Genomic DNA, 12770 nt, shown 5'->3' with positions numbered 1-12770 from the left:
GTAAATTAGTGCTGGGCTTATAAAATCAATTAATTGATCTGAATCGATTTAAGCTTAATAGATCAAAATATGGTTCATAAAAATAGAAATCAAATTAGCACATAAAGCTAAAGTCCACTAGTTTGATGCTAACGTTTAATGGACTTTTCCATAGGACAGCTAATGCTAACGCTCGGTTGACATACATTGCTGACTAAATGAACATTTTTATTTACTCACAGGTAGGAATTTTCCAAACTTTTTTAAGGAAAATGTTATTAAAGTAATCATTTGTGGTCTAAAACATCGTTTTTTGATCAAACTGTCTTCTTCTGGAATAAAGTGTAATGTTGTAGCACAATCGCCACCTAGTGGCCAAACTGAAACACCCTCCAGAAGAAGTAGAACAATGTTTCAATGTTAATGATCTGAACATTTTTGTTAGAAGTTCTCCGTTTGAGAATCCATGTAACACTGTATGATATTAAAAAAATTGAAAGTAAGCAATAATTTATCATTTATGTCATTTAAGCTTCACCAAAAAGTGCCATCATGTTCCGCCATGTTTGAGAGAAGCCAGACATTTTTGTCTTTACAGTCATGCAGCTCAAAGCCTGTAGAGCCATTTATCCTGAAGTGTAAACACTATGACAAGCCAATGGAATACTATATGATGTACTATATTGTATAGTATGTATATTTGCATTGGCCGGTAACTTTTTATTTAATGTACATTCATAACACAAACTTGTGGACGTCCCCCGCTGATTTGTTGTTCTCTCTGTTCTTGCTCTTACATCAGCGCTATCACGCCAATTTGGTTTTTAGACCTAAATGAAGGAAATTTAAGGAGAATCTGTCACGATACCTGAATATTCTGTACAACTTCTTGACCAGTTTTTGGCTCGATAGTCTATTTTTTCTTCTCACCGAGTCTTTATCATATACGTTTGACGTAGCTTCATCTCAGGGGTTAAAGCTGCCAACAAAACCCAGATTTATTTAAACTATGCCCACTCCTCCCATGGAACACTGTTGTGTATACTAGGGGGTGTTGTGTTTCACCATGGCGATGTATGCTCTCATCACAAGGACAAATATACAGCTCAGTGATCCTCAGTTGCACGGAGCTCTTAATGGCCACATAGCTTGTTTTGCACGAGTGCTGAGGAGAGCAGTTGTTGGTTCCACTTCAGGGAAGCATAGCTGTGGGCTCCTGTCCTCCCTACTTTGTCTTCTGCCACTGTACTCTGCTCAGGAATCCCTATCTGTGGAATTATAATGAAGGATAAATATTATCAAGTGCAATCAGAGAGGGTGTTGTCTATTTGTGCTGGGGCCAAGACGAGAAGATCAGCGAAACTGAACACCATCTCGGGCCCCGACCACGGGAGAGCTTAGACGGAGGTGGGGGACCCATCTCCCTCTCAGAGCTCCTGCAGACAACAGGGAATTACCATGTGAAAGGTCAAAGTAAGAGCTAGCACAAAAAGTTGCATCTAGACAAAAGCTAATGCAGCTCTGGAGGAAGAGGGAACTGGTGTCTATAATAAACAATGAGGCGGGGGGACCGGGACGCTTTCTGAGGCTCTGCCGCTCATTTTTTGAAGTCTCTCATCACAAGGTGGAAAAAAATATCCTCTAATCTTGCAGAGGATGACTGTCAGCACCTCCTCGCAGAGTGAAAGGCTTCCCGGGCTTGTTACAACACTGGCACCAGCAGTAATCACACTAATCCTGTTGTATCCATGGTAAACAAAACCTCTCGCACAGTCATTATCTATTCACAGCCAGGTAACAAAGCACATCCAGGAAAAAAGAGGGATGGAAGAAAGCTAGGAAGTGGAGTGTGAGGGGAAGCAAGCTGAGGGAAAAAGACAGGACAACAAAGAAGACAGACAGAGGGGGAATCGCATTATATAAGTCTGGACGGGGTTTGCCAAGAAGCAAATATTTTCTCCCTTTCAGCAGATTTTTTTCTGAAATCTTTGGTTTGTGCTTTCATATAATTGGATGACATTAATCCTGTACTTATGGTGGGATTTACTGTAACATTTCAAGAATTTTTAGATAAAATCATGCAGACTATAGGTACAGTTTACAATCATGTAAACTGAACGTTCACAACACCCTTGGTAACACACATCAAGTGACCATTAAAGTGTGTGAGTCAATTAACTCAAACTCTTGGGTTCATGCATTGCTACACACACTTTAAAACCCGTTTTTAGGCTCTACATACAAAATGACCTACAACTGAACATTCTTTAAAAGTTAAACCATTGAATTCTGACCAATCAGGGGCTCATATTTGGTAGTGTTGTAAGGATGGCATCCCTTTTCATTTTTGGAGGGGCCAACCAATTTGAAATTGATCATACTAAATTGAAATAATATCTGTGGTTTGTGTCCAGCCAGAATTCCAGTATTCTTTATTATTTATTTCTCAGTTAGTTCTGCATGCCTCTGTTGGTGCAGTGTGATTCATGTGTTGTTCCTTCCTTGTTGGTGTTCCTGTTTCTGGGAGTGGACCTCGCCTCTGGCACGTCTCGCATCCTCAGGAACATCATCAAGTTCAAGAACATGCCTAACAGGTGTGAATGTTGCATCAAACATATTGGCAGATTACAAACAGTGGTACTTTCTTCACATGGTGGTCACTACCTTGGTCACACATTGCTATGAATGGGATCGCATCCTATTTGCAGAGAGGGGCAACAGGGGTAGGCCTTCTGGCAGCTCCATGAGACCAACGACTGGCTGTGTGCAGTCTGGGCAAACATTTTGCAGCCATATTGCTCTGCAAACCTTGATTGTGTCTGGATGATTTTACTACTCACTACTTACTGCACTATATAGAGCGTTCGCCATTTTGCAAATCTACTATTGGAAAATTGAGTGCCCTAGAAATTTCCCAGAAGTCTGCACAAAACCAGCGTGAAACAATTGTTTCAGTTTGGAGGGGGTTTTATACCAAAAAAAAAGAAAGGTTGAAAAGGACAAGAAAAGCTGTATCATTTTATAAAGCAGCAGTGTGAGGATGCTGTGGCTAAGTCCGGATTCCCCCTAATCCCTAACTACTAAACAAATATACAGTGCAGGACTATATAGTGCCTTGGATTTTATAAGCAACTCGGACTGTATTCTTACTTTTTTTTTCTGACCTACGGATATATCCTCAATTTTACAAAGGGAAAATCTAACCAATACAAACATTTTTCGGCTTTTTATCTTTGTCTATTTTTTGTTGCTGTATTCTAATGATGAAAATGTTAATAGTTTGTTAAAAAATTACATTTAAACATATTTTTTTTGCAAAAATTGTTCAACCACAATGCATTGTGGTCTTATTCGTTAACATAGTGAGCATTGATGTATACTGGTTTTTCTCATACACTTATGGGTAATGTCAAGCGCACTCAATTTTATAATTGTTGCCTATGTCCAAATTCCCCCCCTAATCCCTACTTTCTAAAATAACTATATAGTGCGGAACTATCTAATTCCATCGATTTTAAAAGCAATTCGGACACGATGCTCAGTACTTTTCTTCCGTTTTGCTAAACGCCAGATATAACATCACTGATTTCAAGTAAAAATAAAATTAATACGAACATTTTACGACATCTATTTGTGACTCCACTTTATTATGATGAGGAAAATGTGGATGGTTTGTTAAAAATTACATTTAAACACGTTTTTTTCTGGCAAAAATTGTTCAACCGCAATGCATTGTGGTCTATATTAGCTAATTTAGTGAACATCGATGCACACTGGTTTTTCGCAGACGCAGACTTTGAAACTGTAGATTCAGACAGCACTAGAGAATGGCAAACAGACTATATAGTGCATTAAATAATGTGTCACATTAGGTCCAGTCCAGAACAGTCAACAATCAGGTGTCATCACTTACTAGAAAAAATGAAGATTAAATAACAATACTGTAAAAATATTTTCATGGGCCCATCCCACTTATTCTGTTCTCCTGCTAAACCCTAAATACACCCTTTTTTTTAACAAATGTGGCACAGTTTAAAAAAACAACAACAAAAAAAAGCTTTCCAACAACACGGCCAAGAAGCATTTTTACAGCAAAAAATCTATCGAGCACATGTTTTTTTTTATGTTTTATGCTCCAAAATGTTTGTTTAAAGAAACACTTTCAATGGTGTGGAAGAAAGGCAGGTCAAAAAACATCATCTGAAAGGTCCATGACTGATCATGGCTCCAAACACCAACCACATTCCCATTCTCCATGCAGTGTGAGGAGACGAGCAGCTTGGAGTGTTTACTGATCTGCATCCTTCCAGTCAGTGAGGAGTTCATTTCAACATGAAATGCACCAGACACAGAACTTTCTTATTAATATTCAGGAAATGGCGGACATATTCCGTGGCTCCTCAAACATCCTATCATCTTACCATAACAATTTGATTCAATATGTGGTATTTTTGTTTTGGAGTCCAAAAGCTGGGCCGTCTGGCTGTAAACCGACTGTTTGGTGCTGAAATTCAAGCTGGAGTAATGAAGGAGGTAAAGTTAAGCTTTCAAGGGCCAAGGTGAGTTCAGCAGGGAGCTCCGCTTTGTGCCAAAACAACCTTTATCAATGATGCAAATCTGACTTTTAATTGCACAAAACTCATTTTGCATACTTTATGTGCAAAAACTCCTTTTTTTCCATTTGCATCTGCTTACTGGGAAGCTTGCCCACGCACGTGGCATAAGGATTAAAACGTGAAATCTCACAATGCTGCTCCGCTCACAGTCCCAAGTGGTATGTTCCCACTTAACTAGTAATTGTATTTTTTCTTCACGTATTTAATAGAACAACACGGCAGCAGTGCTCTTAATTCCTTCCTTCTGCTTGGAGGACAACTCAAGTGTTGAGAGCCGGGAGAAGTGCACACAATTAGCTAATATAATTCACAGATGTGCTCAGCGAGGTTTTCCTCGCCATCGCAGCACCGCGCAGCAGGCGGGGCAACGTGAGAGTCTGGCCTCTGCGCTCTCACCCCATCGTGACCTTATGGTATAACGTAGCAATTAAAATGTTGATAATAGAGCAAAAACACCAGCAAAATATCATTCAGTAAAGGGTTGGGTGGAAAATCCAGTAGCCTTCTGGCGTGCTTTCCCTGGTCTCTTGGGGGCTTCGGGGTCCTGATTTCACACCGCAGTTGTTCCTAGGAGTGCGTCCCTGGAGTCTAAGACCCCCAAATGATATAGGATCCCCGATGTGTAAACGTGATGAATATCTGAGGCTGTTTTGGAAAGGGTTAAGCTCAAAACTTCTCCAGGGTTGGAGGCACCGTGGAGATTCAAAGCTAAACTTCAGTGTTTGGATATTGATAGAGTTCTTACTGCTTCTCTAGCTTTATCGTTTGCTGCGGATGAATAATACTAAAGGTTTGAAGAGTTTATGTGCACTTTTGCTTCAACACCAATGCTGTTCACAGTGAGCCACCATGCATGTTGATTTTGTTGCTCGTTACCAAAGACAAAGCACACACGGACAAACAAATAACCTTGAAAAATAATTGTGCTCCTTCCTTTGTAGCGCTGGTCCGAAGCCTACCCGAGTGGAAGCGAATGGATTCAACTTGCTAAGTGAAGTTTGTTCTGCAAGACTGAGCTGCACAAATCATGCCTGTGACCCATTTGTGGGTGTGTTTACTGACCCTGCGTATGGTACCTCTTCGCTAATGAGCGGCAAGCTAGCCCAGGATGTTTCTCACCCCTTTTTTTTGGGGTGGCTGTAAACATGAAATAAAACACTACATGCAGCTCAATGGTCATTTCGCCTGTTTACGCTCATAGCTCTAATTTCATTTAAGTGCAACGAAGTATTTTGGAAGATTTTGTTTACTTACTGCAGACTCCCAAAGGGTGGTCGTTGGCTGGGTTTACTTTCACAGGCCTCCATTTGTCATTGTTATGCTAAACACTACCTTGGCATAGAGGAAATTGAATCAAGGAGTTGTCCAGCGGCATTCTTTGGGCTGTCTTGTCCGTATCATTTCCATCAGCCTGATCAGAAACACATTGAGCTCCCACCAACAGAGGGTCAAAATGTCACAAAACCTTTGGCACGCAGACATTTCCTGAGTGCTGCATCATGTCCAGCCATCACTGCCTCTCAGCAGTGACGCAATCTGTAAATACAGCGTAATTACTTTACGGAGCACTATTGGGGCTGTTGAAAACTGTACAATAATAACAAGAGGATTTTTTCTTGCTGTGAGAACGGATATTTAGTTAACGTTTCAGTTGAAACTGACATTTTGTTTAAATGTGAAAAATAAACTGATAAAGCTTTAAAACATTAATGTCAGGTACTGATTTCTTTAAGCAACTAATGACAGAAAATACTGATTCACTTAATATGCATGTAAACACATTGAAGGTAAAGGTTGCAAATCTATAAATATAAGATTAATTAAGCTTAACAAGTATTTAATATTACTTAGAGGTCTCGCTGAAATCTTCTCACTAGAAAAGGGTCAGTTTTTGCTGATTTTAAACTGCAGTGGGGACAGCAAGACGACTGATCGGTTGCGTAACAAGTCGAAAGAACACGCCGCCTTTATTTTGAGTTTGCTAAAAGAATATCCATATTGTAAACACAGAACATTTATGGCTCATGCAATTTTATTGCATCAAAAAAGTGCAAACAAACATATCTTTCTTCCAACTCTTCCTCAGTTTTACAGGAACTTCCTGTTCTTAAGGCTTTTTTTGGAGTGCATTCATCATTTAAAAAAAAAAAAAAGTATTATAATCCTGAGAAAAGGCACCCATAATGTGCTAACATGATATAATTCAATTTCAACTTTGCTGCAATATGTTTCTGAATGAAAATAGCATCTTCAACCACAGATATAAAGAAAAAAAGTTACAAAAAATTAAAAGAAACAATGGAATGAACAATATATCAAGGATTCAACGGATCAATTCTAATAGTGATTAATGGCACCGACAAAATACTCAAGATATTTTTCCAAACAGTACTTAACGGATGTTTCTGTTTAAATTTAACCTGAGCTAAACACACAATTTTCTATCTAAAATTATAAGAAGAAAACAACTAATTCAGCAGAACAAATGTATTTCACCAACATTATACATGAGGAATCTTATAGAAAGTAAGACTAGTGGTTTAAATCTTCATACAAATACTCTTTAAAGGCACATTTCTTTGGTATGAATGTGTGCAAAAAACATGATTTATTAACAGTTTTTGGAACATTTTTATCTGAGATATATATTAGCAAAAGGGAATTCAGAAGAACAAAAACAACCCCAAACTGAATTATCCTCTCTGAGCGCGCTCCTGCTTGAAAGTGACGATGAACTTCCAGGCCTCCACATAATGACTCAGGCATATCTGCTCTGGGAAGAGCTCCTCCACATCCGGAGGAATGTCAAGGTCTTTGCGTTCCATATAAGACACCAGGGTTTCCTTTAGGCTGTGAGAGACAGATAAAGCACTTTAAATCAGAACTAATAATGTATCAGGAAAACATTTCCCTGTAAAAATACTGTGGTCTAATATTCATTATTGTAAAGGCTGTATTCAGAATTTGCTGAGTTACATGAAATAGCAGTTTTGGTGCTGAACTCCTCAGCCTCTATTTGAGCAAAGTAGTTAAGTAAAAGTCTCTAGAAACAGACTGTTTTAGTGACTTGATTTTAAAGGGAACCAAACACTAAATCAACTTTTTTCGCTGTTGACCTCTATAAATGAGGCTTTACAAAATGCTTTCTGTTGGTTTTTGCCAAATTTTTGAAAATGTAAAATCTACTTTCTTAATTCCTGAAATCATAGTCTAAAGGAGGGGTCCCCAAACTTTTTCTTATGAGGGCCACATAACTGTCTTCTTCTCTGATGGGGGGCCGGGGTCGGTTTTGTAAGCCAACAGAAAAAGGGAAACAATCTAAACATTTGTCTAAACGTAAGTAATTGTGTTTATCCAGACAGCTACACACAACCATAGTTTAACAATCCCTTTCTGTAATCTTCCCAGATAAAATACATCTAAAACAGTCCAAAAAGTGAACCAATAAATAGTGAATCCGCTCCTGTCATGATTCTTTTGAGATGTTGGAGAGCTGCAGCTCCTCAACCAGAGATCTTATAACCATCTGGATCTTTGAGCTCTTTAGGTTGTTATCTAATCTTTGTGAAGCTGATTTAGTTCTAATGGCAGTATCTGATTTTTTCTGGACAAAGTTGTTCTCAGGGTTGGTTGTGGAGTCAGTTCTGTTAGAAATTATTTTCTTGCAGAGTCTTCTTATTATCAATAATAAAATCCTTTCAGATTTTTGTTCTTTTTAGAGTCACTCGTTTTTTGAAGTTTCTGTGTTGACGTCGTTTGTCGCTGTTAAACTTGCTCTGCTCTGCTCACATCATCATCGTCAAAAATCTACTCGCTCGTACAACTTTCCAGTGGACTTGGAAGTTAAGAAACGATGGTTGAGTGTAATTGGTATTGAATCCAGTAAACTCCATCCTGGAGATGGGATTTTCAATGAAAGTTTCACTCTGGAGTGTTAGCTTGTTTATTAACGTATGATGCTAGCGTCATTTTACCACTGAGACACGGGTCCCCTTTGGTCTGGACCATGAGCGCCGGCCTCGGGAGAAGGTGGAGGAGAAAATCCTCGACCTCCACAGAAATCTCTGTGGAGATACTGCTTTGCTCGGTACCACTCCTTATATTGAAGACGCAGCGTAACTACGTTACCTCAAGCTAACCTCACAGTCACTGTCAATCACAGATCCAAACCACACCTCCCCCGCTCAGCCCGCCTTTTTTTTTTTTTTTTGCATTTTTCAAATCCAGGCTGAGAGTGGAGTCAGCCTCCAACTGTCTTGTTGTGCTACCCCTTAAGGAGATTTGTCAAAATGTTCATACTTTTCGGTCACAGTACAACTCATGTTACATGATGGGCTTTTATTTTTTTAGTTATACATTTTTGGGTTTATTTCAAAATGTATCTAGATTAACTTTTTAAACAGGTATAGAAAAAAAAAAAAGAGTTGAGATGGTTTTTACCCCCAGTCAGGCTTGTATGTGTCCGTAGCATTGGGCGTTTTGAGGACCAGCACCATGAACTCGTGCATCTCCAGCAAGAAAGTGTCAGCGTTGCAAACAGAGAAGAAAGTGGTCAGCAGGCGGTGCTCGTCTTCACTCAGAACCTGCTTGTAGTCGTCTGAAATTCCCACAAATGGATCCTGAAAACACACACACAAAAAAAATGATACACTGCCACTCTAATTGGTTTGTCATCACAACAGGAACAATGAAATCATTTTAAATCAAACAGCGACTTACCCTCTTGAGTCGCAGCATGTTCTCTGATTTGAGTGAAGCCAGTAGCTGCCAAAGCGCCACACAATGCTTCAAACAACACATACTCAAGGTCTGCAAGACATGATAGGAGAAAAAATCTCTCATGACTAGATAAACAATTCACAGCAATTAAGCTTTTGTTTATTTCAATCAAAAATATGAACCATTTAGACACGAAAAGCAACAGAATTTAGAAAAAATATTGCAAAAATTGTAACCAAACAGTCTAGACTGATAAGAACAACCGGTGTCTTCTATAGGCCGACCTTGAGAATGTGCTCAGCCACCTGGTTTCCCATCTGCAGCACCTCCTCCAGGTAGTGGGAGAGCTGCATGTGGGGCTCGCCCCCTGTCATGGCCAGGAAGCCGAGAGCCACCTCCAGAGTGGAGAGAGCTTCACACACCTCACTGTAGGACTGCAGCTCCCCAGCGATAGACGCCAGGGTGAGAGTCTGAAGAGACTCCTGTTAGGAAACAAACACCCTAATGTCACATGTATGCATGATAAATGTCTAAATAATCTTTTTTTTCATTATAACTTACTTGTTTGACCTTTCCTTTTACATCTTTGAAGATGATTTCATAGTTTCGCTCATGTCGGTTTATTAATGTTGGAATGCCCTAATGTTGGAGAAGATATGGGAGCTGTGTAAAACATTTATCTTGTTATTTAACACATTTAATTTATTTTACTCACATTGAGAGTTAGGAGAGGTTTCCCCAGTAGGAAACGAGAGATAATTTGCTGTTGGATCTTTGGCAAATCATACTCATGGAGGGTTTCCTGACCCTTCTGGATGCTGTACTGGGTGTTTGACAGGACCAGAGGCATCACATCTCGCTCCAACTCGTAGTGAATCACATGCAACTCCGTCAGATCTGCAGGGCTCACTTTGAAGCTGAGAAAAAAGGACATTAGTCAGATATCTCTGCTGCAAAAATCATATTGTTCTTCCATCTCAAAACGTGCTCTATGGTGTGAAAACGCTCTGCCACTTTTAATGTGGCGTGAGCGCCCCCACCTGGTCTCTTCTCCAGTGTGCTTGTCTACACAGTAGATGAGGTCATTGTGGACAGCAATCAGGTAGCTGACCAGAGCAGTGGAGCACAGGCCTGGGCCTTGTCGTCGTGGCAACAGCACCTTAAAGTCACTGTTTAAGTCCAGGTCTTTTTGGCAGAAGTCAGCAGGAATCTTTATCTCACCTAAGCAACATTTCAACTCTTGTTAGCAATTGAAGGATTCAGTCTAAAGGAGAAGCTGCTTTACTGGATGTGTTTACCATTGGTTGCCAGGGAAACCCTGAGTTGATTCCAGGTTGTCAAGAAGGTTCTGATGCGTTTCTTGTACCAGGCTTTAAGTGAACCTACAAATACACACATTTTTCTTTTAGACAAATGTCAAAAATGATATACTATTCCCACTGTTGTGCTTTGTGATGATTTAATACCTGCTTTCTGTTTTTCAAGAAATTCCTTGATAGTATCAGAAGTCAGCTCAGACGTATTCTGAAATTTCTTGACCAAATTCTTCTGGAGTGTGAGGATGTCAGGTAGGTGCTTCACCAGTCGGATCTCTGCTTCCTAGAGAAAAAACAAGCAGATTTAGCTTTTTTCTAGCGATGTAAACACATTTTAGAAACTAATTTGAATTATATCTTTCAGAACATGTTGAGCGCATTTATCAACGGTCTATTTACCCTGTTCAAGAACCTCCACAGCACAGGCAGCGTGTCTTTGCCATCATTCTGCTCTACGATGTGTTTGAGGCTCAGTAGAGACACTTTCTGCCTGCAGCTCCACACAGCAGAGCAATGAATGAGAGAGTTTGGGTGAAGGGAGGCCAGAAAGTGTTTAGGATCTCCAAAGACGAGCGTCATGACTGGATTGGCAGAGATGCGCGAGTCCGATCTGATGAAGTTGTTCACTTCCTTTAGCCTCCTTTCCAAGTCCTGTAAAAGAAAAGAAAAAGAGTCATTATACAGTGTGAAGGAGCCAGAACTATGTATATTCAGTTACACTACCTTCAGCTGAGGTGTTATAACAGCATTGCTCATTTCAACATCCCAAGCATTTCTAGCCTGTTTGGTGGACAGGCGATTGTCATAAGGCACCGGCCCTAAAGGAAAGATCAACATATTATCAATATTATAAATACTATATATTTGAAATTGGATGATTATTAGCCGCTGAGGAGGAATTCATCATTCTTCTGTCCTGTTTTAGGAGATTAGTACAGCTAAACAAATGAGCATCAACGGCAGAAAGTGTCAAAATCAGAACTGAAAAACTGTTTTACTCCTTACGCCTTCACATAAAACCACAAACATTTGAGGAAAATGACTTAGAATGAGGTTTCTTCTTACATCTTTGTTGCTGCTGAGGTTCCAGAAGGCTGCTGATGAGCAGGTGGACTGCACAGATGGTATCGTCAGTCCCCTTACCCAGAGATCTGATCAGATGTTTCAAGTCTTTGTCCAAATGCTCAAAAAGAAACGCTGCAGGATCAGCAACTGGTGGCTTGATGATTGCAGAGATGGGCTGCAATTATATAAGCACAGACAAGACATGTCTTTATAAATAAATCTGGATCACAATAATGATATTTGCACTTTATTTGTTACAGTTTTGAGATTTTAATTGAATTGATTTGAGAGACTTTTTAAGCTGTTTACCTGTGGGTGCTGGCAGAAGCCGAGCAGCATGGATATGTGAGTGAGCATGCGCAGGGTGGTGAAGGGAACAGAAGAAAGGCCTTTAGTGTCCATCATGTCTGGATTGTCCCGGTTCCTGGGGTCTCCAAGAATATGGCCTGGCTGAGTGCGATCCCCCCTGTCAAAATACAAAAGAATGGGCAAACTTGAGCTCCTGAAAATCTAATGTGACTCATTTGAAGTTTATGTTTTTTCCACAAATGTTTGCAACCCGTACTGGAACTGCAGATGCTGAAATCCCTGCACAGGGGCGTGGTTTTGCCCTCCAATAACAAGGCCACAGTCCACGCATCGACTCATTTGCATTGGTTGCCCACACTGCAGAATCAGAATGATGAAATTAGGACAGTAATGGAGGAAGCAGTGGCACTCATCTTGGTGAATGAACGGGCGCACAAACCTCGCCAATAGTACACGGATGACCATTTGGGCAAGCTGTGGAAAGTTTAAAACAATGTTACCATTAGAATATCATCAGGTGTGCGACAGATAAGAAAAAAAAAACATTTTGAGAACCTTCTACCACTCCACACTGACACAAGAAGTTGAAACGTTAGAGGTAAAATTTGTAGAAGAATTGAATATTGTTTTTACTTACTGTACCACTGCAGTTGCATTGGAGCCAGAGCTTCCCTAGCCAGAGCGACCATGTCCTCTGGCATGGTAGGCAAGTAAGATGCCTGCACCAAACAGATAAAAATCAAAAAATTAAGATCGAAGAAGAAAA

The 12770-nt window shown here is 40.0% G+C and overlaps 1 protein-coding gene across 1 annotated transcript in view; it reads right to left on the bottom strand.

Annotated features, from left to right (window-relative positions):
• Positions 1-6543: 6543 nt before the first annotated feature.
• The window catches only part of rnf213a (ring finger protein 213a), a 34596-nt gene continuing 28369 nt past the window's right edge, over positions 6544-12770 (bottom strand). The window contains exons 52-67 of the mRNA XM_024271568.2: positions 12642-12723; positions 12444-12478; positions 12261-12361; positions 12005-12161; positions 11696-11870; positions 11354-11448; positions 11030-11281; positions 10781-10913; positions 10613-10696; positions 10355-10535; positions 10030-10231; positions 9876-9953; positions 9599-9796; positions 9315-9404; positions 9036-9214; positions 6544-7445 (exon numbers count right to left, since the gene is read on the bottom strand). Coding sequence (XP_024127336.1) covers positions 7289-7445; positions 9036-9214; positions 9315-9404; positions 9599-9796; positions 9876-9953; positions 10030-10231; positions 10355-10535; positions 10613-10696; positions 10781-10913; positions 11030-11281; positions 11354-11448; positions 11696-11870; positions 12005-12161; positions 12261-12361; positions 12444-12478; positions 12642-12723 — 2199 coding nt within the window. The 3' untranslated portion in view covers positions 6544-7288. The remainder of the gene's footprint in view (positions 7446-9035; positions 9215-9314; positions 9405-9598; positions 9797-9875; positions 9954-10029; positions 10232-10354; positions 10536-10612; positions 10697-10780; positions 10914-11029; positions 11282-11353; positions 11449-11695; positions 11871-12004; positions 12162-12260; positions 12362-12443; positions 12479-12641; positions 12724-12770) is intronic.

Source organism: Oryzias melastigma, linkage group LG8 (assembly GCF_002922805.2).
Source record: "Oryzias melastigma strain HK-1 linkage group LG8, ASM292280v2, whole genome shotgun sequence".
Taxonomy (NCBI): Eukaryota; Metazoa; Chordata; class Actinopteri; order Beloniformes; family Adrianichthyidae; genus Oryzias; species Oryzias melastigma.
Note: the sequence above shows the minus strand (reverse complement) of the source record. Positions and strands in the feature narration are given on the sequence as shown.